Raw genomic sequence first — 27,470 nt, forward strand, 5'->3', positions numbered from 1 at the left:
TGTTCCAAATAGGACCTAACTGTACCTCCGTCCAATCAACAACAATATCAGGTGTCTTTGACATCTGTCACCTTGGAAGCATTTCCAAAGTCACACCTGAGTATAGGTGAGTAGTTTATAAGTAGCTTGGTACCAGCAGTGCTGCAGGACTAGATCTCTGTTTCTGCTGAAGTCCCCAAATGCTGTCAAGAGGATGGGAAAGGTGTGTTAGAGAGCTCACTTTGTCTTCAGTGTACCTGGAGACTGACATGTTGGTGATGGATGCTAGAAACCTTTTTCAATCCATGTGAGTGTAAAGGGAGACTGAAAAAGTATAAATTAGGGGGAAGTTAAGCTGATCTGGTAGATGGTACATGAAGCACACCTCTTCTAGAAATGCAATAAACTAGCAAAATGCTCATCTTCTAAATACAGACTCTGCTTGTTTGCTTTGGCTCAGTCAGGAAATCTTTTGTTTGAATTAGACCAAGTGAATTGCACAGAATGGTTTTCAGTTTTAGTACGTGTAGACAAGCCAAACTGCATGCAATCAAAGTGTTTCATTTTGCTCCTAATATTTTCTTTCTCTGTTCTTACAGGTGTTTCTGTTTTATTTCAGATCATTTTTTGCTATAGTTGATAAATAATTTTACATTTTATTTATTGCTTTCTAATACGTTCTGAAAAGAAATTAAAGACATACATGAAGTAAAAAATTAACCTAGTTGCCCGTGTGTTTCTTGCAGGAAATTGTATTAGTGGTGTTCTTTGGAACAGAGTATGTGGTTCGGCTATGGTCGGCAGGATGCCGCAGTAAATACGTGGGAGTGTGGGGAAGGCTTCGTTTTGCTAGGAAGCCCATTTCAATCATTGGTGAGTATGCAAAGCTTGCAAAGTCAATGTAAACAGTTAGTAAAACTTGCCCTAAAGGCTTTTGAAGTTGTAAAATTACAAAAATTACATAAATTCTGTATCACTTGAAGCCAAGTTAGAGCGGGAGCTGTTGTCATTAGTGTGAATGTAGATCTGAATTTCCCTTCAGGAACTCGTGGCACTGTCATTTGAGAACAAATGTAGCTTGGTTTGTTTTTCCAGAAGAGATCATTTTCAGAAATGATCTTAAGCTTTGCCAGGAATAAGTCTTGACTGTAGTCCTGTCTCCTGTGACCTGAGGATCCCAGATACTGTACAAGAGCCCCAAATATTTTTTTTCCAAGATACTGAACAGCCTTTTTTTCTCCCTTTAGCAGTCATTTGACTAGTTTATTATGAGTTTATTTTGCATTCTAATTGAGCTGTGTGTCACATGGTAGTGTGCAATAGATGCACTGCAGTTGCTTTGTGTATCAGTTGAATTAAAGTTTTCAGTGATGCATTTGGAGCTGGACACCTCAATTCCATTGGGATTCAATTGGCTTTCTAAAATGACTTTAGGGTTTCTGGAAATTACATCCAGATATTCCATACATGTCACTAATCATTGTTTTTTTTAGAATGCTTGTCATTAATTTTAACAGTTTCACCAAAAGAAACATAATTCAAAATCAATCTGTATTTTCTTGGCCAGCACTGATGAAACAGTGTAAAGACCTTTACCCTGTACTTAAGTACTTGAAATCTATATGGACTAAATGAATCAATCAGGCATTGGAAGAGGAGTGTTGTTGTGGAAGAATAGTAATTCTTGTTCTGTGACATTTTCCACTACTCAGAAACATTATATATTGTTGAGTACAGGACACAGGTTTCCGTAAACTGTCTACAGTTTTGCCAAATGTAAATTACAAAATTTACATACCTGGGTATTTTTACAATTACAAAATTGATTTCGCTCCTCTGTGCATCCATCCATCCATATATGTGTGTGTATATATATGGGTGTATATATATATATATGTGTGTGTGTAAATAGCAACTGCATCTCAGGTGTGACTGCAGCTATAAAAAGACTTTGCATCTTTTCCCTCTGGCCACAATCCATTTCTCTCAAGTGCTAGAACACTAAGCATTCTGAAACATCATCCAAATTAGATCAGTTTGGAAAGCAAAATGTAGTTCTGCTGTCCCAGATATGGATCAAGAACTATTTAATTCTCCAAAATAGAGTTCCTTTCCAAAATTTACTAGGCCTGAGGCACGTAGATTTAGAGTACAGTACTGACTGACTTAAACTAAATTAGACTCATACCCTAATTTCAATTTTCTCTCCCTTTTAGACCAGGACAGATGAAATGATAGTAAGGCAATTTTCTTATATATGAAGTTAACCTTAAAATCTCTCTCAATTAAAATCCTGTCTAAGCACAGGAGAGAAAATAAGAATGGGAGAAGAGAGAGTAGATGGAAGCTGCTGAAATTCCTCCTGGGTTAAAGCTAATAAGGATCCTAGGCTGCTTGACAGTAACTCCTCATTCATCTAGACTGTGCCCAGCTTGGACCCATCTCAGTGCAACCTTTCCATAATATCACATGATGGAAATTTTTTTATATGCCACAATTGAGATCTCTTGATGAATAAATAAAAATATTAAGTAGGAGTGACTGTTCAACTTGTTAAAGTGATATGGTCTTTGGTTCTAGTAGTCTTGTAGAAGTATTGCAAGGTGCTGCTAATTAATTTTCTTCAACTGACTTTTGTTTTCCAGATTTAATTGTAGTTGTTGCTTCCATGATAGTTCTTTGTGTGGGCTCTAAAGGTCAAGTCTTTGCAACCTCTGCTATCAGGTAATTATATGCCATAAAAGAAAGTGGTGCTGCCTGACCAAGGTGACGTTTCTTCTTTTGTTTTAACTTACCTCCTGTTTCAATTCTTGCAGGAGAAAACGTGTCACTGCCCAGTGTGATGTAATAGAGCAGATAACCGATCATGTATTGCTGATCCCATAAGTGTAGGGGAGATACAATTTTGTCGTATCACTTTTGTGGTTAGTGGGAATAGAGAAGCTTACTCTCTTTCCCCCTTTCCCCAGCTAGGTGGGTTCTACCCAAATCCTGGTTTAGTTTCTTAGCTCAGTTTTATAGCAACTCTTTGATGTTTCATATCTCTGACATCTTCAAGATGCTTCTTTATAAAACATCTGTGATTGTGAATTCCTGATGGACTGAATACACCTTGTGCTCAGGAAGGTCACACCCCTTGGTTTTCTTGGATGAATGGGTAGCTGTGGGCTTTGCTATTCACACTAGCTGCAGCCATGCTCCAGGATTGCAGTGACTCCCATAAAAAGAATATTTTAAAATATTACTGGACTGTGTGGTTCAAATTGCCTATGAAATTCCTGAAAGATAAGGAAATCAGATCTTCAGTTAGCTGGTTCCATATCTTGTTTTTTCATCGTGGTGAACATGTCAAATATGAGTTGATGAATGATTTCCAGAGCGTTTACAGTTTGTGTCCAAAATTCCTGAATCCTTGAGTTATCCTTACTAGCCATGTGTACAAAGGTCAGTTCTTCCCTTGGACAGTGTCCCCAGATTGTCTTCATAACGAGAAGAAAGATGAGTGAGTGGGTTGAAAAGACACAGGCTACTAAATCTAACATAAAATACTCTGTGTCTCTTAAAACTGTGCTTTGGAAGCCAGAGTTCCTTTTTCCACCTCTGCTTCTTCTCTTGTGTGTTTGGCCTGTCAATTAATTTGAAAATGGTGTTGCAGGGGCATCCGTTTCCTGCAGATCTTACGGATGCTGCACGTTGACCGTCAGGGCGGTACCTGGAGGCTGCTGGGGTCAGTGGTGTTCATACACAGACAGGTGAGTTTGGGTACTCTGATGAGCAATGGCGCAGCTGATGCCAAAGTTTTATATTCAGAACCGCTGACATTCAGCCCTGCTGCTGGTATCACTTACATTTAGTGTGGAGGCAGGTAGTAATTTATTTTAACCAAGTGTGGTTGTTCTGCCTTATGTTCACTGCCACTTTGGCAAATTTTGACTTGTAGTTGGACTCAACCACTGAAAATGAGACTTCTGAAAGCTAGTTCTAATATTTCCTAAAATATGTATTTAAATTCCAGAGTTATTTTGAATCTGACACTGTTTGAAAAAGTTACCCAACTACTTTTTGGTGGCCAGAAGGTTAACAAGTCCTGTGTGATGAGGTCATTTTGACTCTTTGTTGTCTATGGATCTCAGTGGATTTTTTGTTAATTTGCATAGCTAATACTCAGTGTCAGTATTTTTAATTGCTGAAATTGCATTTTTCTCTTCCAGTTGTCTTTTATAACCAATCAGTGTTATGAAATTTAGGTGTCTCAATGAGATCATAATGCCGTTATTTTGATTCTCTTTGCAGGAACTGATAACTACACTCTACATTGGATTTCTGGGCCTGATTTTTTCCTCTTACTTTGTGTACCTGGCCGAGAAAGATGCTGTAAATGATTCTGGAGAAACAGAGTTTGGCAGCTATGCAGACGCCCTGTGGTGGGGAGTAGTAAGTATAGCAATTTCACATGTTAACACTGTCCAGTGTGGAGTAAAATTCAAGCAATCATGGACTAGGAGCAGCACTTTGAAACAGCTTCTTACTGCTTCGATACACTTGCATGGAATTTGTAATTCCGTGACACTACAAAAGTACTATAGAAGATCAGTAATATTACGTGGTGTTTACCGTCTCATGTGATCTAAAGTGATCACATTACATTAAAAAAAATATAGAAACACATGTTCTATTTCTTTATCCTGTCTTTCCTGCTGGTGCAGTGATTATTTCTTGCTGCCTTTGTCATGGTAGTGTTCAACTGTCTAAGATGGTAGGAGTCTTGCTAACTCAGGGCTAGGTTTTTTGAGAAGGCTGTGGTGTCTTGGTTTTCTTTGCCCATCTTTTTGTTGGGTTGGGGTTTTTTCTTAAAACAGTTATCTGTGTTTTGCAGTTTGACCTGTGACTGTAATTCCCAGTTTATTCAGAATGGACTAATTCTGGAGCAAGAAGCTTTTAAGGTAGATAGGAAATACAGGGACAGGACTCTTCTAAGGTGGTTATATTGCTTTGGGAGCCCCTTAGTGTCTTTACACAGCATTTCTCTGTGCTATATTGTAACCATCTCATTTAGAGATTTCTCAGCTTTTTCAAAGTTGCTGCCACAACTTGGGTGTAGATGTATCTTTAGTTCTGGTAGTGAAGTTCTCCTTTATTGGTATTACTAGTGACAGTGTCTCTTTGTTTATTATATGCACTTACTCATGTGGCAGCTCTGTTCTGGGATTATATTTTCGTAAACGTTTTAATTTTGTTGCTTCTGCTAGTTACTGATCCCTCTTTAGGTCTCACAGGATATACAAATACTAGGTTGGCAATTTTGTTCTGGGATTTCCCATCTGTAGTTGTTCTCATTTCTGTGATTGTTCTTATTTCTGTTTCTTATTGCAGTTCAAAGAAAGGTAGTTTTTGGAAGCTGTTTTTCCTTGTCATTAGCATTCAAGCAATGGCATTTTTTAATCTGCTTTTATTCTATTAGATTAATCAAACAAACAGTCATCAGTAAGTGCTACAGATCTTTAAAATGCATAGACATCACTGATAACATGCTTGCACTTTCAAGAGCTTTTTCTTTGCTGATTAAAATCAAAAGGCATTGTTTCTCTTTTTTTGTTAAAAATAATACTAACTAATAAGTCTTCTGTATAGGAGTGAAAGCACTAACACCTCCATTTCAACAATAAAATACATATGCATATTTAAGAACACATATAAAGAAATATTTTTAATAAATCTCTGCATGTGTGTGCTTATATAGTCTTCTCTTTTCAAACCATCACTTGCTGTTTGAGGAAGGAAAGAGCCATTGATGAGCAAATCCACTGCAGGTCTGCTGGTGCTGAAATGCATATGTAGCCCTTTTTGAATACAACAGGTTTTGTTTTGTTGTGCTGTTTTGCTGCTATGATCTGCTGTAGAATTCTTTCTTCTTGCTGTCTGCCATGGTTAAATACAGGCTTTCTTAGGACCAGAAGACTTACTGTGTAGCACAAGAAAGTGGCTTTCTGTCAAGTAGCTTTTTTCAGTGCTTTCATGTCATTATGGCATTTTTATTTTCCACTACATTGGTCAGATGACTCAGTAATTAACAGTGGCAGATGTAGCTGCATTTAAAAGCACATGCTGTCATTGGCGTTGCCATTAAAAACTGAGTGTGTGACAGACCAGATTGGCTTTCTGAAAATACAGTAAAACCTCCCATAGAAGCAACACGATCTGTCAGGATATTGAAATATTCTCCTTTCAGGGAATTATTGTTCAGTTAATAGGCATGCCAGTTATTTTGTCTTCCTAATTACAATAAACTTATTTAATCAATACATTTAATTATGGTAATATTTTTCTCTGTTATAGCTTCTATTGCGTTGCAGTGTGCCACATGAAGTGTGAGACTGCATTCAATGAACACATTATGTAATTTCTTTAATACTAAGTACAATTAGACGTCCTTGTTCTGCTCTCACACACTTCTACTAACTGCTAAGAAGGTTTAGCAGAACAAAACTGAGATGTATTCAGGTCCATCCATTTCTGATTTCTTGATAGTGTAATATTCTTCATTCTTTCTGCTAGGGAAAAACCCCACAATATTTAAGAAAATAGGAAATATCCATTTTCCAAGAGGAAAATAGGACAGAGAAGTTAGCCCACAGAAGCTGTGGATGTCCCATCCCTCTAAGTATTCAAGTCCAGGTTGGATGGGGCTCTGAGCAACCTGGTCTAGTGGGAGGTGTCCCTGCCCCTCTCAGGGGGTTGGAACTTGGTGGTCTTTAAAGTTTCTTCCAACCTAAACCGTTCTATGATTCTACAAATAGTTGGGAAGTCACAAGGATTCTTCCTAATACAGGTCTCAAACTCATACACAAACCTTCTCAAGTGTTAGATCTTGAAAGCTTTGGTTATGTTTAGCCAGAATTTTCCAAATTGCTTTAACACCACAAATTCTGGTCAATGAAAATCTGCTACCCCTGCAGAAGAGGATGATTCACAGTTCCTGTCTCAGACACCATCATAAATGAGTGATCTCTCTTCTCTGGAAGTGCCCTTACCTGACATAGTAGAGAATGCTTCAAAAAGCCCTTGACAGTGTTTTCATATCCCTTGTCTCACTGTCCAGCACTGTGCCTTTTTGTTATCTCAGTCTGTGTGTGTGTGCACTGCTAAGTTCTTTGGGCAGCAGTAACAGAATATGCAATACAGCTGAGGTAAACCATATAAAAGGTCTGTGTTACCACAACTAAACCTAAATGTGTTACCAACACTTACACTGCATCTGCAGTTGGCTACTTTCATATTGCTGTGCTTGGCTGACTGCAGGCACACCCTTTGGGTGTATAACTTGTAATTAAATGTTCCTCATTGTCATTGTTGTTATTTATAAATCTATATTGCTTTTCCATTTTCATATGTAAATTGGCCTCCTGGGCTTTATTTGAATTTCCTTGAGAACTCCGGACTGTAGCTATTTGCCCTGTCAGTTATGGGCTTGAAGAAACCTAGAGAGTTTGAACAGCATAAAGAGTTGTCTGTATTATTGCTCCTTTAGAATGCAGTGCAAGCTGTATAAATTCTGCCACTGGCAGGATATCTGTACATCCTTCAAAAACAGGTTTAATTTTAGCAAGTAAAGTAAACGTAATGTGGTGCATCTTTCAGTTCTCCAGTGCCAATATTCAAAATAACTCTGCATATACTGTCTGTCATGTCCAGACTGACAATTTTAAAGACCTTATATTAAATTTAAGGCAAATAAAACCAGGAAAACATTAAAAATAAAATTTAAAAAGCAGGTACTCAAAAAAATAGGACAAATGTTCTCATCGAGTCTGTCAGAGATGACCACGTTCAGAAAGCATTACCTGCTCACTGTCTCTGGGGGTTTTGTGGGTCTTAGCATTTGCTTGTGGCCTGTTGTGTTGTTGTTTTTTTTGTCCCCCTCTCTCTCTCTTTCAGCATTCATTTCAATCCTATCTCACAGCAACAGAGAGGAGCTCTGCTTTTGATATCCACTGAATAAACACACAGTTTCCAACCTTCACTTTGGCACAAACATGCTTCAGAAAAAGTGTGCTAGCAGTCTCTTCAATCATGAACCCTATTTCCAAAAGCAATTATTGCATATACCCATGCATGGATATTTCTCTGTGCCTTTTGCTTTGAATTGAAGCAAGCAGTTTTCTGTAAATAACAGCTTTACTTGAGCATTTATGGTTCCTTTACTTATTACAGTTTAGAAGATAGACTTTTTCACTAAGGACCAAATTCCACATAATGTTTACAAGTTTACTTATTTTTAAGCATACACAAAATTAGTATGCTTATTTTTAAGCATACTAAACAATGTCCTGTTTAGTAAAGCCCATGTGTATGTGCTAAATGTAAATTGAAAATCAAAGTTGAGGGAAAACTTTGTTGAAATGTTAAAGGAAATTCCACTCAAAACTGCACATGCATAAAACTTCTGCTAAATTAAAAGTAATCTGACTTAAATTATAAAATAGTTGGACATACATTTCAAAAATAGCTTCATGAAAAATTATCTCACAGATCTTGTGTTATTCAGAACCCTTTTCTCCACTCTTCTCAATTAAAAAGACTGTAGAGAACTGTACACTGACTTCAATGTTCGACAGAAGGGAACATGTCATTTTTAGTTTCTATGTGATTTTCTATGAGGGACCAACATCTGTATACACCTGTGACATCCTTTTTTTTAAAAAACATTCTGCTATTGGGGATTGTGTTTGGATTTTTTCTGGGTGATTTGTTTAGTTTAGCAATTATTGGAGCAGGGGTTGAAAGATGAAGATATTTTCAATTGCTTTTTGCAAGGCATCCCTTCCTTTTGCAGCTGCCTCCTCATCTCTGAGCTTTAACTCCATGAGTGCTTTCAACTACATTTTGCTCTCATACAAGGAACTCTTACGGGGTAGATGTGAGGAAACCTTTTAAAATTGTTACTTGCAAAGTACAAATGTAGATATTGTTACAAGTGGAGATTCTTGCATTTTAGAGCTGTTTGCTATCCAAATTTTCCAAGGTACACAGCAAGGATTTCATAGACAGAACATCCTTACTTAACTAATTCGTTTTGTGTGCTCACTTTAGCCTGGTATAGCCTAAAATAAAATCCTTTCCCTACTCAGTGCTGATGAAAATTACTATTTCTTCTTTCTGGGTGGGTTTTTGCTTCATATTCCCCCCTTCAGACTTTTGATTCATATGTAATAGGAACAACATTAGTCTTAATGCCTAAATTGCTGGTGATGTTCATCAGATCAAAGTTCTAAAATAGTCAGTGGATGAATATGATTTTGTTCCTAATTAAAGCAATTGTTTTACAGACTTTTCAATGAAATTCAATGTGTGAGATCTTGTATCAATTTAATTTCATTATGCCAACACATTTAATATGGTAGAGTAGAAGTTGAGTCAGTATTTCCATTATAATGTCCTCTTTTACAGCTGTAAAATTAGTATTGTGCTCTTTAGAGAGTTTTAATCCAGCTGTAAAAAATGACTTGGGCAGAAACTTGGCATGTAATATTTTAACAGCATGTATTTTGAGGAAAAAAGAAAATGCAATTTCAGAATACAATGCATTTGTAGATGGTTTAGAGTTATGAGGGCAGAAGAAAAGTTAACTTCAGACTTTAATTTGCAACCAATTTCCAAAACTTTTTTTTTAAAAAAAGCCTGCTAGACAACCATCACAGGAAATACTTTTTTTGTGTTACTGATGATTCATATAAGCCAATTCAGAAGGAAGGGGCAGGGATGTGGTGGGAAAGGGGAGATAAATACTTAGATGCATATGAATTCTTCTTCAGTTATACTTGGGACAGCTCAGAAGCACCTCTTTCTTTTCACATTTCTAGTTAATGTGTGTATTTCAGCATGATTTTAGTACTGTAAAACAAAATAGTTGATAACATTTTTCACTTACAAGGATTTATAATTTTATTCAAAAACAGAGGCATAAACCATTATTTTCTCTCATAATCTTCTCTGTAAGAAGGCATTGGAGGCTATAAATTTTCCCATAATTATGTTTCCTTTTTTTATTCCATATTTTTGAAAGTGAAATTGTAATTAGACTTTAGGATTTTTTTTTTGAGCCACCCTCCTATGTAGGTAAGGAGATAACATCACGCTTCCTTCCCTCATCAGGTCCTGAATTAAGGTAGAATTTCAATAACAATTTCAGGAATACAGGCAAAGGTGCTAGGGTAGTTAACTAACCCTTACAATGCTTCTGTGGGGTATGAAACAGTTTTGGAAAAAGGCCACGTTTTAAAAACTTGTATTAAAAATTAAAATCTAGCACATGAATGTTTGAGTATCAGTGGCTGGTGAGAAACTTGCAACGACCATCCCCACCTCAAGCTGCCCCTTTTGTGCTGTGTTTGACTTGCACACAGTGACTTTGCTTAGAGGGTGGGCACCTTCAGGACAGGGTGAGGATGGCCGGTGTGTGACTGTGCGACCAACATCTGTGTCCTGGGCAGTGGAAACCCACAAGGCCAGAAGAAAGTCTGACCAGCCAACAGCTGAGCTGTGCCTCAGCTGCTTGAGGGCTCCATGTGGATTCCCATGCTCTGGTTTGGTTAGCCTTCCTCGAAGTCACAGATAAAAATATCTCTAATTTACAAATGCAGAAATAGCTGGTGACATAGGTGAGTTTAAATTGTTCTCACATGCCAAATGTATCCTCCTGCTTCAAACAAATACGTTCTTTCCTTGAGCTCATGCAAATAATGACTTATTAAGCCTTGTTATGCTACATCACTGTGGTGGTAATTTTTATTTCAGTGTTCTGAAGGGCAAACTCAACAGATGTTTCCTGCATGTGTGCTTTAAATCATCTATTCCTGCTCTCAGTGTTTTATATGAATTGGTGATTCAGTGGACTGTTTTCAGGGTCTTTACTACGTGGAAAATGTTCAGCCTCTCTTGCTGTTTGTACCAATGTTATCTCTAGAGTGCTTCATGCCTGACCTCAGTCACAGTGCCTGCTTACAGTGTGTGTGTGCTCTTTCCATGCAGCATTCCCAGCAAACATCTCCTGCCCATCAACCAAATCTCAGCTCAGAACTGCTGGCAGCCTTTCCCTAAGGAAAGTGTGTGACTGGGCAGGCAACCCCTATCCCAGTAACCTCATGTGCTGTGCAGTTGCCTCAGCCATAAATACTTAAATTACTTTGCAAGATTTTAAAGGTGCCTTTTGTTGTGATTCCTGTATGTTTGTTTGTTTGTTCCAAAAATTCCTGTTTGTTTCCTGTACGTTTTTCCATGCAGTATTAGGTGGGGAAGCAATCGTGGAAGGACCCGCTAACCTTCATTCATGTCACACAGGCTGACAGTGGGAGGGTCAGGAATGCAGCTAATGCTTCTTTGAAATAAAAAAGGAAGAGAGAGCAACAAGCATAAATGCCTTGTTAATACTTGCTATAATGCCCTCTTTTTTTCTCTTTGCAGGTGACTGTTACAACTATTGGCTATGGAGATAAAGTGCCACAGACCTGGATAGGAAAGACAATTGCATCTTGTTTTTCAGTGTTTGCAATCTCATTTTTTGCGCTGCCTGCGGTAGGTTCTCTTGTACTTTTTCAACAATTTGATGCCGATTCATTAGTTATCAGAGGGAACTTCTGTTATTGATTCTTTAACCTTTCATTTAACCTGGTTTTGTGTAAGCTCTGTGTTAAGCTTCTATATTGTAGCTGAAATTTATGTAGCTGGTAGAGCAAAAGAGCTTCTAGAAGTAGCTAAATAAATATACAGTGGTTTTTGTATGCAACACTAGATTTGAGAAGGATTTGAGGAAGAGATGTTTAATTCCATGTAATTTTCCTAGCCTATCTCAGAAGTGTAAAGGAAATTATTTCTAATTACTTCTTTGTGATGACTTAATGATGTTTTGGTTTTTTTAAGGCATTCACTCATAGTTTACTCAACTGAGTAGGTCCAAGGTGAACTGGAGAATTCTCATGTACATCCTTCTTCTAGAAAAGCTTCCAAAAATATGTCACTGTCAGAAAGACAGCTATCAGCAGCCAGAGACACCGATGCAGTTCTTCACAAAATTAATATCTGTCCAGGCCAAAAGTTCTGTTTTCAAAAGTGATCTAGAACTGACTTTTTGAAGCTGTTCTGGCACTTTATTTGCACTGAAAACAGGTTCCTGAGTGCTTTCAAACAAGAAACAAGGCACTTGAGTTCCAAGGGTAAATTCAAAATCAGCAAATCTTGGACTATGGTTTGAAAATCCAAATATTCAGTGCCAGGTGTAGCTGAGGGTGTGTTTTCCACAAATTTAGCCAGACTCCTGAATTGTGCTGTTAAAATGTTTGTGCCACCTGAAGCATTCTGTTTACATATTTATTTTTTCAATTCAGGGACACAAGCAGTCGTGTTAGCAGATGTTTGTGTAGTTCTAATGAAGAAGTGGTGGGGATGGTACAGAATAGATAAGAATACTTTTATGCCAGTACCATCACAAAAGTTCTTCACAGCATGAAAACTCCAGTGACCTTTTAAAATTAGTTGCCTACTTTAAAAGTACATAACCTTTTATAGAAGAGGATAATAAGGTTCTTTAAATTCTCCAGCATCAGTTTGCCTTTAAAGCATTGCTTCCCCCCCTCCTCATTCTAATATCTTCCACTTTTATTTTGGAAGAGAAATCAGATAAGTGAAATGATCAGTATGGAAAATGCCAAAACCTACTTTTTTTGACTGAAGAGTGGTGATGGTGGAGTGTTTTGTTTTGGTTGGTTGGTTTTTTAAAATCAGTCTGAAATGCCACAAAAATATTTTATAAATGATTGTGTAGCATCCGTGCCTTCACAGCCATGTTTTATGATTACCTGTCAGATTTCCCTAACCTTTGCTGAAGTAGAACACCACCAATCACCCCTTTATTAGTGGGATTTTCCTTACTGAGTGAAGTTGTTCCTGTGGGTTGGCCCAAGGGGGAATTCAGGGTTTGAAGGTGTATTTCAGACTTTGTTGTTGGTGTTTTAAGTAGGAGGATCTGGCTGAGATCGCAGTCAAAAGTGATTGTAGTGGCTAAATGCAACTGATGTGGGTTCTGGATCTGGCAACAATCACTCATTTCCCAAATATGTGGTGTTTGAGCATCATCATCTCTTTGATCTTTACTAAATCAACATAATAGGAAGGGCATTTCATGTTCCTTTCAAAATTAATAGAGTTCTTAGAGGTTGAGCCAAGATCCCTCCCTGCTCTGATGCTTTCTACTGTATGTAGAAAAGGAATTGTACTTTCTTGAGTAGGTTGTAATCATGTAAGACAGTTTATAAAAAATTTCATTTTCACCTGTTACTAAAGCTTCTGTTAAATATGCCTATAGCTGTGCAAATGACCACATAAATGGCTTTGCTCTTTACTTGAATTTGGAACTTCATATCTGTATTACATTTGGAGTCTAGTTCAGGTTTCACACCATCCAGTGCCATTAGTCCATGTCCCTTGTCCTGAGAGTGAATTTAGATGGGTTTGTGTTCAACTCAGTCAACCACTTTGAAATATGACTTTCTTTTCTTCTTCCTCTTTTCCTCACTCCCACCAGGGATTAATATATGGATATAGAAATTACCATACCACAGTTAAAAGGTCTAGTGGCTTACATCATGCCCTACCAAAGCTTTATTTCTTATGAAAATGTAGTTAGGCCCATCAAATTGATTTTTTTTTCCTCCTATTCTGTCATTCCCCTACACAAGACTTTGTGAGACTTTTAGAGGGTATGAAATGTCATTTCTGTTTCCTCTTTTAGGTCTGAGTCCAGCAGGCTTTGCATCAGGGCATGATAGCATTCACAGTTGGCTTCAGCAAGTAATAACTGAGACTAAAAATTTCACTGTATTAAGTCATTTCCTCAAAATAATTAGTTGGGTTTTATGATGCTGAATGGACATTTATTAACACAGCATAATTTGGCAATTTTATGTGGGGCTCTTTCCTTCCACTCTTAAAAAAAAAAAAAAAAGTCTTTTTCTTCTTTCCGCAGGGAATTCTTGGTTCAGGCTTTGCCCTAAAGGTACAACAGAAACAAAGACAGAAACATTTCAACCGTCAGATTCCAGCTGCTGCCTCTCTTATACAGGTACAGAGTTCTTGCATATTGCATACTGTAATCTCTTTCCATTTATAGTAGGTTTTTTGTTGTGGTTTTTATTTTTTTTCCAAGCTGTTGGCAATTTTCCCCTCCTTGATTCCCATTAAAAGCTGTACATTAAAGAAATTACAGATGCAAGTTTTGGAAATCCAGTCTTTAATATAAACTAATGAGAAGAAAAGTGCACTCTCAAATCAGTGTAAACTGTTTAATTTTGCTGGTTAAAATCAAAACTGAAAATTATCCTGTAATTATTAAACAATTTACCTGAGGAAAGTGTTGTGAAATGTTATGCTTACAGCAATGAAAAAACAAAGAGGAAGTTTTACATAGAATTGTGCTTTTAAAAAATACGTTGTTGCTTGTAAAGACAAATGTCAAATATGCTTCAGTTGGTACAACTAAATTCTCAAAAATTTCAGATTTAGGAGAAATATGTCAGAATCTTAAATAGGAAAATGTTGTTTGGACTTTTCAGCTCTAGAATAGGTGGCTGGAAACCACTGGGATTCTTCAAAATCAGTCTTTTCATGTAGAATAACTGACAGGTAGGAAAATATTGATCCCTCTGTTATAAATACAATTGCGGTTCAGTATCAGTATGGTGGAAGTGATTTTATCCTTTACTTTGTTGGAGCCAGCATTGCACCCTGGAGAAGTATTAACATGGTTTCATTCTAGGTTTTTCCAGCTTTTCCTCCCTCTACTCAGTACCTGCACATAGCTTTAGAAGCACAGAGATCAAATTTGAAAGGAAACTCGATATACACCATATCATTTTTTCATTCTCATATGACTTATTTCTCTAGCTTCATGAGTGAGTGTGGGTTTCCAGGTCAGGATCTTTATGGAAACAGTAGCTAACTGTAAAGTTTATGCTTGAAACTAAACAGTCCCAGAGTTAATGTGAAAAAGACCCTGGTTATAGCCAGAGATTAGCTAAAAATCTTGAGACTCGTATGGTATGGTTTTGTAGAGAATGGATTTTTTTAATGTTCCCACTGATTATTTTGGGAAATGAACACCAAATTGTTGTGAAGCCTGAGACTGCGTGTCCGGAATTGGCTCCATTAGAATGTTAAGGAGGAGTAAAGGATAGACAATGAGTTCCAGAGTACCTGTTCTTAATAGTTGCAATTATGATTTACTAATAGTCTCAGACTTCTGAATGCCCAATTCAGTAAGTGCTCTACAAATGACTTATAAAAAGATTGTTCTTAAATCAAGATGTTGACAAAACAGGTACAAGACAAGAGAACAGCCCAGATGAGTAATTTTCTTTCCTTGTATTCCTTCTTGGTTTCTTCTAGAGGTCATTTATTTCTTCCACTCTTCTGTTAATCACAGAGGGATTTATATGGTGATATAAGTGCTTTACTTTCCAGCTGCTGTTTCTTTAGCTCTCTCATTCTGTCTTGCTTTGTTTCTTTCATGCAGGGTTTTGTGGCCTTCCCTGCTTTAGATTGTTTGTGTATAAGTGTGTCCTTTCTTCATGTAGTAAGTGAGGATCTGCCTTTTTAATTTGGAGACTCATTATTAATCAATTCTGGTATTTACATAGTTAAGAGAGAATGCAGTAGTGTTTTCTTGTTGGTCTTGTTTCCTAGCCCTGCTTTTCCTCCCTTCTGCTGTAGAACATAGGACTTTAATCATTGCTGGCTGGCAGGAGGGAGGTCTGGGTTTGGGTTTTGGCTCTTGGTTAACCACTGGTACTATTCTGTTGTGCCCACAGTTGCATTTATTCGTATGAATATAGCCCTACTGACCACATCACAACTCCTTTTTTTTTTTTCTGGTCATATTTTTGTGAGGCATGAAAGAACAATTTTTGTCTTTTTCTGAGTTGGGGTCTGTAACATAGGATGCCATAGGCAAAATGCCTAAACTCAGGTAGGAAATTGGGGCAGAACATAAAATTTGGACCTTTTTTGAGTCCGGTCTAGAGCTCTCTCTCATTATTTGTTTGTTGCTATTGAGAATAAAAGTTGCACTTGAAAGGATTCATCTTTCTGTGTGGTTTCCCAGTTCTAACTATGTGGTTTCTATTTACTAAATAAGAGTTCTAAACCATGCTGGGTTTGTTTCCAGAGGGCAAATTCAAGAATATCATTAAATAAAGAATGACTGACATGCTACTTGAAGCTACTGTGTTGTACAGTGAGCCACTGATCTGATTGATTAATTATTCTGTTGCTTAAAACATTTGTTCCAGACTGCGTGGAGATGCTACGCTGCAGAAAACCCAGACTCTTCTACATGGAAAATTTACATTCGAAAACCTGCCAGGAATTACCATTTGCTCTCACCCAGTCCAAAACCAAAGAAATCGGTGATGGTATCAATAACTAATTTATTCACATTATAGTAATTTGAAGATTTAAAGTCAGATTGAGTTTTTTTACTCATTATAGATTATTTGTTCTGCTTGTTTTACAGATTATTACTTGGTTTCAAATTTTGATTTACATTTCAGTTTTGACTGAGTATACAAACATTATAAATTAGAAGCTGATTTGCTGAATTTCCCTAAACTTGATTTTTTTAATGGAAAAGAGTAATAATGACTTAACTCAGGCACGTCAGCTAGTTACTTACCACTGTTGTTTGAAAAACTGTAAGGAAAGGTAAAAAATAAAAAGAAAATCACTTTCGTCATATTTCCAAAATCGTAACTTTTAATTGATTCAAACAAACAAAATCCAACAAAGCTTCTGTTTCTCTCACCTATTGATTTTGAGATTTTCTAAGCTTTTATGGTAAAGACTTCTTGTGCCTTCATAGAGTAATACTGTCATATCAGCAGATTCCATAAGTTCAGAATTATTTTGTTTTAAATACAGCAACAAAACTCCTTTGTCAGACTCTTTAGATTATGTAGTACACCGTCCTCTGCATTGTAAGAGTATTGCACAGCAGTCTCAAGCTAGAAGGAGAGGGTGTTGTGAAAAAATTTTCTCTTGTATCTCCAAGTTCATCTGAGTTCAGTAGCAATATATCCATTGGCTTTGTGCTGAAGTTATGATTTATTGCATCCATAAAATGATAAAGATATTCTAGAATAGTTTGATTTATATAAGCAGCTGCATAACTAGCAGATTTTCTTTTTTTAACTGCAGACAAGGGATTTGGAAATGACAATGTGCAGAAATCTAGTGATTAGCCAGTTTTGGCAGGATGAGGGGGCAACATAATGAGAAACACATTGTAGGATCGTGAAAATGTAATTCAGGCACTCTTTAAATTGGTTATAGTTCATTGGGGACTGTGTTATTATTGAAGGCGTCACTGAAGAGACAACTCTGTGTGACTTGGTTTGAGTAATTTATTTTATGTGGGTTTTTTTAGGTTAAAAAGAAGAAATTTAAGTTAGACAAGGACAATGGGCCTTCTTCTCCAGACAGGATGTTGGCTATACCACACATCACTTATGACCACGTGGCCGAGGACAGGAAAACTGATTTCAGTTTTGAACCATTTGAACATGCTGGTAAGAAGCTCCATTATAAAATGCCAGTAACTGTGATGAGTTCTGTGATTAGATTTGCATACAGGTCCTTTGTAGTATCTGTAGTAAAGAGGGAAAGAACAAGCTCTTGTCACTCTAAAGCAAGAATACTTTGCTTTTTTGCCTTTGGTTGCTGGCTTGTCTGGGTGAGGTTTAACCATTGCTTTAATGAGCATGCTTCACTGCAGACAAAATAGTTTTTCATTTCCGCCTGCTGGAAGAGCTGGTTAGGCTCTTCCAGCAGGCAGACTCTTAGGCTGGTGCATACATTCCCCAATTCTGCAATTGATTGAAATTACAGGGATTAGCTGTCAGCTTTTCCATGTGAAATTTACTCGGGATGTGTTACTATTGTGCTTGTACCTGAACCAGAAAGGATTGGTGTGCCTTGGCTTCACCAAACATAGTCTGCTACATGAAATCATCATGTGCTCATGCCATCTGCTCTGTGCAGTAGGCTGTGAATCAAGTTTTGAAAGCAGAAGTACTTAAGCTAAATGTGGATCCATCTGTACAAATGTCACTGTACAAAATGGTACAGTATGAGGAAAAAGAAGACAGGACATTGATAATCACCTTATGATTAATAGATTATTTATATTTGCTTTTGCTGTACTGAACTTCCAGAATAACACGGAATTTACAATTTGGTATTTTTACAAATGTACTTTTATTGGAAATTTTTAATGTATTGCTCAAATTTTGGCAACAAGAGCAAGGTTTAATTTTTAAGGTGTGTTTTATTGATTATAGATACCTTAAGTACTTATGTTTTTTCTCCTCAAAAATTTGGCTGACATGAATGAACGTAATGGACTTTAAAATAAGACAGCAGCATGGTCTGGCACTGGGCATATTTTAGTTCAAGCAGAAAGTCTTGCCTTTTTGGTGCTATTTTGGTGTGCTTGTGTTGTGTTGTTCTGCATCATCCATGCTTTTCCACTCTTTCTTGGCCTCTGCTAGGGAATGGTTGCAAGTTGCATCTGCTGGTAGAAATGAAATAGCTGCTAAAAGGTGGACAAGTACTGAGTGTCTCAAAATTTGAGTACAGACACCTTTCTTCAAAATAATCAAATTACAGAACCATGCTTAGAGTTGTAAAGTCCCACCTTTTACCACTGAATTTCTGAGCTGATTAAGGACAATACAATTTGATGGCAGCCTGCTATTGCTATTTCAAAAGTCAGCTCTATAGCTTTCTGTAAAAGGATTTCTCTCATTTCTTCTGACACTTATCTTTTTTCTTTTTTATCTGTGTTCTCCTCTCTAAACTGTTACAAGTATACAGGACAAACAGGAATGTTAAAATTGCCTGGTAAGTTGAGGAAAATAATTCTGTTTATGGCATGCCAGCTTATGACAGTGTAATGTTTGCAGTGCTTTTCATGTGTGTCTAGTGCCATATAATTTCTAAGAAGTCTTTTGCAGCCAAGGAGATCTAGACAGACAGAAAATGTGCATTCTCACACTTGCAATCACAACTGCACCCAGTCTCATTACAAAGGGAAAAGTGAGCACTCATGTGTATAAGTACAGGACCTCTAATGGTTTTTTATACTTGAGAAAAATTGCTCATGTATATATTGCCAATAGAAAAATATATTTTTCTATTAATAAGATATAATTCATCCAGTAGTTATCTAAGCGTATGATGCAAATTAATTTCTAAATAACTGAATTAGGTTCAGATTTGACCCCCCAGTGTTGTGCATTCTGAAGTACATGCATCTGTTCCTGTAAAAATATGTTGTCGATATTTGTGAACAGATGGGGACCCATAAATTAAATAATTTATTTTACTGTTTGTCTGGATTCTGTGATCACTTAAGCAGCCATGTAGTCCTGTGATGTTTCTAATGTGCTTGCTTAGGCACTTCCTTAGCAATTGAGTGCTCCCCCAAGACAGCAGGATTAGGGCTAGGTCTGGGCAAAAGACATCTGTGATTTAGTGAGAGTGCTATGAGCCACCTGTAAGTTTGCTCTGAATCCACTGCAGACAGCAGAGGCTTCCTTCCAGTGACTGAGTGCAAGGATGCTCAGGCTCAGATTAAATTGACTGAAACGGCAAAGTTCGGTTTCACCCCTGAGCCCACATGGGACACAGGTGCAATTCAGGTGTTAAAACAGCAAAACCAAACTGAATCTCCTGGACTCCCCCGCTGAGAAAATCCTTGATTTTCCCAGTTTCCACCATTCCACGAGGTGCATCTCTGGTGGGGATAGACATGGTGGAACAAGATGAGGAGGGCAGCAAGAGCCACCAAACAAATCACCTGTTTTACGTGAACAAGAAATGCCTTCATCTTGGGGAAATATCAGAGGAGCTTTACCAGCCATCACAGGTTCAGTTTCTGTGTCCCAGCCAGGCAAGCAGAGCTCAGTGGAGCTGAGAGGGTGTCCAACACTGTTCTCACAGCAGCTCAAAGAGGAGTGTGTTATTTTACTTTCTGTGAAAAAGATTATCTGCACAGAAAACTGGAGCTGCCAAGTCAAAAGTTTAGAAGGAAGAAACTAGAAAGTACAAGGATAAAGGATACTCATTCAGCTTTAATTAGGCCTTCAGAAAGCCTCTAGTAACATATCCATATGCTGCTTTCTCACATTCAGTAAATTTTTGGGCTGCCCACTTATACTTCAGTCTTCACACTCCTGGATCCCTCATCTGGCTTCCCTGCCAGTATTTTGTGCAACAAGGGATTTCCAGCTTTTTCTCCCTCCTTTTGTTCTCCTGGCATCGTCAGTACAGCAAAACCCAAAGGATCCATGGCCCATCCTGGCTACTGCAAAAATTAACCTTGTCCTGGCTGGAACCAGGACGTGTGTAGCACTGAGAGAACACTTGCAAAATGAGGGTTTTTTTCTAATTTTTTTTTTACTCCAATGCATTTTTTATTTTAAGAGTTTCTCTCATTGCATGAAAGTAAGGCACTACTCCTGAGAAGTGTCAGCCTGTCCAAGTGTGTGAATTCACAGGCAGTTCTTAATCAAATGGTTATTAATAGCATAATGCTATTCAAAAGAACTAAACACAATGTAGAGATTGTGTGTTTTGCTGAGACTCCTTCTCATCACTGACTCCTCTTGCTTGCCTGAAACATTTCCCCAAGAAATTCAGCTTGAGGCAGGCACTTGGTTTACTTGGTTGAAGTGGGCAGCTTCGAAAACTTTTTATGGGATGTGCTTGGAAGCTTCAGATGTGGGTGTCCAAACTGCCCCATCCACCTGGCAGCACTGGACCCTGACCAGGAGAGAGCTGCTCTGTGAACAGTGTGAGCCAGAATGAGAGGGGTCTGACCCGTGGGACACTTAGGAAAGGGAAAGACTTGTGAAACCCTCAAGGCTGGAGGAAAGGGGCAAACAGAGACTGGCCTGTAGGGAGGAATATCTTGCAGCAGTTGACACTGCCATGAAAAATGGGCTTGGAAAAGCCATGACCCCTCCACGGTGGCCACTGAACATTCTGCCAACATGAATCTGCACTCTTGTACAGTTTCATACACTGTTTTCTATAGTATTTTAAATTTTGTGTCAGGTAGAATATACTAATTTGTAGGTATGTGTGCATCTCCTTAGCTGTCTGTCTGGATCTTCTGTTTTTTTTTTTTTTTTCTTGTGTTTTTTTTCTTTTCTCCTTTCCTATCTCTGTCTCATGTGCATCTTCACTCTGACTCAGATTGTCAGCGCTCCTGGCCATCCTTTTCCACAGACCAGCAGTCTTCCAGCGCTCCTTCCTCTCCAGGTAATGCTCATAATATTTCATTGTTCCATCATGTCTCATCACCTTTGTTAATTACTAAACCTTTGCAGTGCTCTGTCTGGAGCTGTCTTCTGTGGCACAAAAAATTACAGAGCTGGTTTCTAAAAAGAGATGTTTCAGTAGAATTTTGAGTCTGGAGGTTGTTCAGGTTGTAAATTGCAAATGTTCAAATTCACCCATTATTATCCATTGAAAACTAATGTCTAAAGCTTCATTTTTTTTCTCTTCAGCCTTCATATGTAAAAATTGTGTCTTTTTAAAGCATATTTTTAACACTGCTTTCTAAGAAAGACTTTTCCAAAGTATAATTGCTATGAATTAATTTTCATAAGTTAAAAAGTGTGCTCCCTGGTGTTCTGCTTGATCCCTGTTTCAAGGCACTTTGAGGCAGAGAAACTCTCATAAGGCCATGTTTTTTTCTTAGTTATGATCATCTCAGAAATTTTTAAAACAGAGGGAAGGAGATACCATGTTTGCCTCATACTAATCAGCTCCTGCTTGCTATGTGCTCACACAAGGATTCTTTCAAATAGGCTGAAGCCCAGTCTTGACTTTGGTGTTGGAATTTGAAATGCAGGGAATTTTCAAAGCTTAGAATTAAACAGAGAATTTGATTTGAGACATTGGAAAAGGCTTCCAAACTTAGGTACTAGAAGCAAGAATGTGAATTAATAGTTTAAAGCAGAAACACATTAAGAAGAAGAAGGTTTAGAGTTTTGGAATTTAGAATATAGAAAAAATAAAAGTCGTTACAAAAGGAAACAGGGAGTTTGGAATGTGGTAATGTAGGTTTATATATCTTAACATGATTAACTAAAAAAACTTACATTAAGTTTCGTAATGGAAGTCCATAAGATGAAATATTTAAGGTTTAGGTCAAAAACATAAATATCTTCATTAGCAGTTTTTTATTAGCCAATAAATCCTATAAAAGTCTTGTAACTAGGAATCTTGTAAGCTTCTGAACCATACAGTAAAGATGTGAGCCAAACTCACCCTTCCTACCAATGTAGAAAATAAGAAAAATAAACCACACCATCTAAAAACTCAGAAATCCTATCTCATTCAAAATTCCTTCAAAAATCCCCATACTTCTGGTTCTTTTTTCATTGTGCCAGTCCTTCTTTCCCTTCCGACAAAACTGGAAAGCAATAGCTGTGACTGACCCAAGAGCTGCTGTTCCTGGATCCCCCTAGGTGTGGAGTGTGCTGTGTCTCTCGTGAGCAGCAAACCCTTTACATGGCTTTAGGTTCAGCAGTTTTTACCACTTAACATCAGGAAAACAAAAACATTTGCGAGTCCCTATTTGCTAGAAATTGGGAAAGTTTCATTTATGTCATGTAGAAATGAAAGCAGTTAAAATTAATTTGGTGAAAGCTCAAAGAAAAGTTTGAAAAGTTTGAAACACATTTCACTGCACATCTCTATCTGGAATTATTTTGCTGGTTTCACAGCCATGTTTTTGAATGATGGCTATAGTAAAGGGATTAAATAGTATAATGCCATAATATTAGTATGATGCTAAAAGCAAAAATAGAAATTAGTGCTTCCTAAAACTTGCTACAGAATCTTAATTTCTAAGTGCTACAAGTAGCTCTTGCTTGTAATAAATGTATCTCCTAGCTGTTATTTTATTTTTTTTTTTAAACTGTGATTTCAGAGGTCATCCTTTCCTATTACAATTTCTGGAGTACAGAGGCTTTCCTTTTGTAATTTGGACAGCCATGTGCTTAAAGATGAATTAATACTTTGTCTTCTGGTTTTCTTAAATTCAAATCCACTTCTCCCATATGAAAAGACCCAATTACCTGAGTAAAATGGTTACATTAAAATAAAATAATTATTTCCTGATATTCCCATTTGAATTCTCAGAAAATATCAGCTACATTTAAGTTATCTATTTCTGTTGTATTCCTTTAGGTTTTGTGTGGCTTTTTGGCAGAGCATTATTTACTGCTGTATTATAAAATATTTTATTGAATATTTCATAAATACAAGTAGAGTTTTCATAAATGACTACATTTTAATTGTTTTATTGCATATTCCAGCCAGTTGGACTGACAAAGGTTTCTGTGGACTTGTCACAATTACCTATGATTTATATGGAATGTTATCAAGTTTTATTTTCTGTAAATTCATTTACAATCATGTAAACCACACCAGTAGTTTTATTTATATGCAAATGTTGTGGCTTCTCTAACAAATGTTAGGGCCATGTTAGAAAAAGCACTTGGTGTTCTTAGCGTTAGTATCTGGTAGAATTTCAGAGCCTGAGTTTAAAAATGAAAACTGTGACACTCTGCCACGGATTTCTTGGATCCGTGAAAATGATGATCTGCAAGTAAAATAATGATCTGCAAGTAAATGTGCCAGTAAAACTTTCAATATCTGAAGTTTTGTGAATCAGCCTTCCCAGTAAGAACTTTGTCTGGGATGAGCTGAAGATTTTGCTACTTGTCCTGATTCTGAGCCCAAAGTTGGGCTGGCCGCATGCCGTAGTGTGAGAGGGAACCAGCAAATTCTCTTAATAATGCAAGAAGAACATTATTAGAAGAAGCTCTCTGTCATATAGATACTGAATATTCTAATGTATCAGGAGTACGAACACAAATAAAAAAATAATAAAATTAGTTTTAATCTTCACCAGAAGTTCAAATACTTTGGGCAGAGGAAGAGTTAAAATTTTACCTTTTGTGAACCCTGTGGTACGTGCAATTTTGGTAGCAACTTTTGTTTTCAGTATTCTTTTAAAATGTACAGTATTTCAGAGGTCCAGGTGAGCTGCAGACAAATGCTGTTGCATGAACTGTTATCTGTACGTTTTTCCCACAGTAAAAAAGAGCCCAGCATTTCTAGATGTGAGCACAGGACCCTTCATCAGGACCAGCAGCTTTGCCGATGAGCTTGACCTGGAGGGCGAGACCCTGCTGACCCCAATAACTCACATCTCACAGTAAGTCCAGCCTGCTGAACTGGGCATTGGTTGGCTTAGACAAGAGAAGGCAATTCAGGTGGGAGGGGCTGACAGGGCTCAAATATCTCAGATGTTTGCGTCAGACCCTTTTCACCTTGACATTGGTGTGTCCTGTTCTGAGCGCCAGTAAATCTTCATGCTGACCTAAAGACGAGTTCACTTGGCTGTGGCACAAGGCTTTAGTTTTCAGCTAAGGTCTCTGGGCAGCTGTTGGCTGATAGCCTCAAGATTTTTGTGTGGAGGCAATGTGAGGGAGTACTTGCCTGGTGAAGGTTATCTTACTCCCTCCACTTTTTTCCAGTGGAATAATTTTGAAGTGCAAATTTTAAATACTACTGGTATGAAATACAAGTCTCTCTATTTCAGCAGCACTTTCTCTAATGGTCAAATTTTGTTCTACATTTGAAGAAAAGCTCTGTTTGATCGTTATTATTGCTTTGTTGTATATAAAAAAAAGATCTGAAATAGGCCTGTAGGGGTGTGTGCATGGGAGGGGACGTTAGTATTTTCCCTTCTGGAAGAAGATTTTCCACTTGTCTTTTATGCTAAAATGGTATTTCAGGTTCTCAGATTATTCTTAAAAATAAAAGAGTGTTGCAGCAGATTTTTCTTTAAATGCCTTTAAATCTTCTGATGTTGTGTAATTCAAAATCCTGAAAAATTGTTTGCCATAGTAAATGTGTGGCAGTATATCCTCTAGTAGAGGAATATGAAACGAGTTTTTTCACTCTAGAAATGTCAGGATTTCTGCAGTGAAACCACAGATGAAAATTCTTGGCATAGTTGTATTTCTGAGGTACAAAACATGCAGAAATGCCTGCTGCCAACTTCCAGACCTTCTTCCTATACACTGTAGTTAGCAGACTACTAAATATTACAAGAGCCATTTTGGAAGGGCATTTATTAAAGAAAAAGAAAATGTTTGGGTGGAGTCTTCCCTGTCCCTAAGCAAAGGTATTGGCATTTTCATCTGATTCACCCAAGTGTACATCTGTTTGTAGGCAAGGGATTTAGGAGACTTGTATTCTGGAAGATTTCTTAGTTCAAGCAGGAGGAGGAAGTAATAAATTTCCTCAAGCCTTAGACAAGAACAATGGAGCAACAAAACCACTTTTTTTTCTTTTTTTTTTTTAATAAATTTGTGTGCTAGGACTTTCCATCATCCTTTGTGAGTCTGGGAATTATGTAGCTATTTCTTATTGATACCTTTCACAAAACACTCTATCATCTTGAAGTCCGATTTGGGTAGTAGCTGAATAGGTGTGTTTCAGATGAAGAACATCACCAAATGAACACTCTCAACTTTTAGTAACTTACATAGTTCTCTTTTATTCCCTCAATTTTTGGTTGTAACCTTTGTTGAGATTTCCCTGGATTGCTCTAAGGCATGAATGATGGGACAGTACAAAATCTGTCCCCCACACATTTGAATTGAGCCTCTGCTAGGGTGGAAGAAAATAGGATCCATTGGTTCTTTTAAGACTTTCGGTTTCAATTCAAAACTGAATGAATTGGATGAAATGTAAAACTGGATAAAATATTAATATAATCAATAAAAAAATAATTTAAATGTGTCTCTTTGAAACGTGGGTGCCCAAATGTAGATCGTGAGACTTGCTTGCTTGAAGGTTCATGTACTTTGTACACAGTTAATTAAAAGGCCTTAAACAGTGTCAGATCAGCACCAGATATGAGGGTTAGTCAAAAAGTTAGTGAAAATCTGTGTTTTTTAATGCAAACCCAAGTATTCAACAAAATTATGGCACTAGCCACAGTATAGACCGGTCAAATTACGTGTGAGTATAACTAGTTTAAGGTCTTAAAAGCGGTACATACTCTATCAGAGAAGCAGAAACACAAAGACATTTTCAGAATTGGAAGCATAATGTAAAATACTTGATCTGAGGATGCATGGATTTGGGATTCATGGAACTATTTCCTGACCAATTGCAACATGTGCATTAACTTATCCATTAATCACAGAAAGGTGACTCCAGAATAGATGTTAATTTTTAAAAGTCATGAGTACATGAGTAAATTTTACATAGTTAATTTGAGGCATGTAGCTAGAAAGCTTTTAGCCAACAGTATGAAAAATATTTCCTTTTGACAGGTAGCACAGATATGTCAGAACAGTGGGGCACATGCTGTGGTACTGAAAAGGAAACACTTGGCATCCTTGTGGTTTAGAAATCAACGAGGCCAAGTTCCTTTCCTTCGCTAGTCCTGGAAAGTAAATGCCAAATTTCAACCCTTGTGGTAAAGGGCTTAAGGCTTCCCTTTAAATTAAGTTTCAGATCCCTGCTTGTTTATGCAAAAATTATTATCTTTTGGTAAATGTAGATGCATATTCTCACTGAGTTTAATAGTACTGGTTCTGTGTCCAATTATAAGAATGCAGGTGTGGTTTTTTTTTTTGGCAGGACATATGTCTAACTCTATTTTAAACCTGTTTTGAAGTAAATGTTGTATTTAATGTAGCCCTACTTCTGTGGAATTGCTAATGGGAAATCTTTCATTAAGAAGGACTACTCTATCAGTTAACCACTATCAGTACCCCTTTGAGGAAACAAAAATAATAATTAAAGGACATTGAGGCCTGGTGTTCAAACAGGAAAACCTATAAAATGATCTGTAACAGTTGAAAAAATGTAGTACACAGTGTGTTGTTTGTGACAGAACTTGGTCCTTCACTTTAATGCTTGCTGTGGTCTGTTGCGTTGTAAAAGTGAAATAGAAAAGGGGACTGCAGCAATACCAGCCCTCTTCTCTGGACTTCTCACTGGCTTATTTCTCCCAATGTGTTCCCAGATTGTCTCCTGCTCTGTTTCACTGTGTTGACTCTTTTGTTTTATTAGCATTTTAAAGCAGTGGAAAATCAATGCTACTTGTAGCTGAGCCTCCATTACCAAGAGACTCTTGCCCTGTGTTTGTGTAATTGCTTAATTTCAGCGTTAGTGTGGATCCAGCTGACTGCATGTATTTCTGGGTGTAAGCATTAGCTAACGTGGCATATTTGTGATCCTGTTATTGGCTGTATCAAAATGACAATAATTCTTGATGCTTTAATGACTCTTCCCCAGATGTTTCAGGTATGTCATAACTAGGGTGATGAAAATGCATTTAATTA

At 37.4% G+C, this 27,470-nt stretch overlaps 1 protein-coding gene across 2 annotated transcripts in view; it reads left to right on the forward strand.

The window, feature by feature from the left end:
- KCNQ1 (potassium voltage-gated channel subfamily Q member 1) overlaps positions 1 to 27,470 on the forward strand; it is a 337,878-nt gene that overhangs the window by 78,057 nt on the left and 232,351 nt on the right. The window contains exons 3-13 of one of the 2 annotated variants that reach the window (XM_074543318.1): positions 726 to 852; positions 2,625 to 2,703; positions 3,635 to 3,731; positions 4,273 to 4,413; positions 11,440 to 11,550; positions 13,997 to 14,092; positions 16,317 to 16,439; positions 17,450 to 17,591; positions 18,898 to 18,924; positions 21,283 to 21,348; positions 24,199 to 24,319. In XM_074543318.1, the coding sequence (XP_074399419.1) occupies positions 726 to 852; positions 2,625 to 2,703; positions 3,635 to 3,731; positions 4,273 to 4,413; positions 11,440 to 11,550; positions 13,997 to 14,092; positions 16,317 to 16,439; positions 17,450 to 17,591; positions 18,898 to 18,924; positions 21,283 to 21,348; positions 24,199 to 24,319 (1,130 nt within the window). The remainder of the gene's footprint in view (positions 1 to 725; positions 853 to 2,624; positions 2,704 to 3,634; positions 3,732 to 4,272; positions 4,414 to 11,439; positions 11,551 to 13,996; positions 14,093 to 16,316; positions 16,440 to 17,449; positions 17,592 to 18,897; positions 18,925 to 21,282; positions 21,349 to 24,198; positions 24,320 to 27,470) is intronic. The other variant, XM_074543319.1, reaches the window with a different exon arrangement.

This window comes from Zonotrichia albicollis, chromosome 6 (assembly GCF_047830755.1).
Source record: "Zonotrichia albicollis isolate bZonAlb1 chromosome 6, bZonAlb1.hap1, whole genome shotgun sequence".
Classification (NCBI taxonomy): domain Eukaryota; kingdom Metazoa; phylum Chordata; class Aves; order Passeriformes; family Passerellidae; genus Zonotrichia; species Zonotrichia albicollis.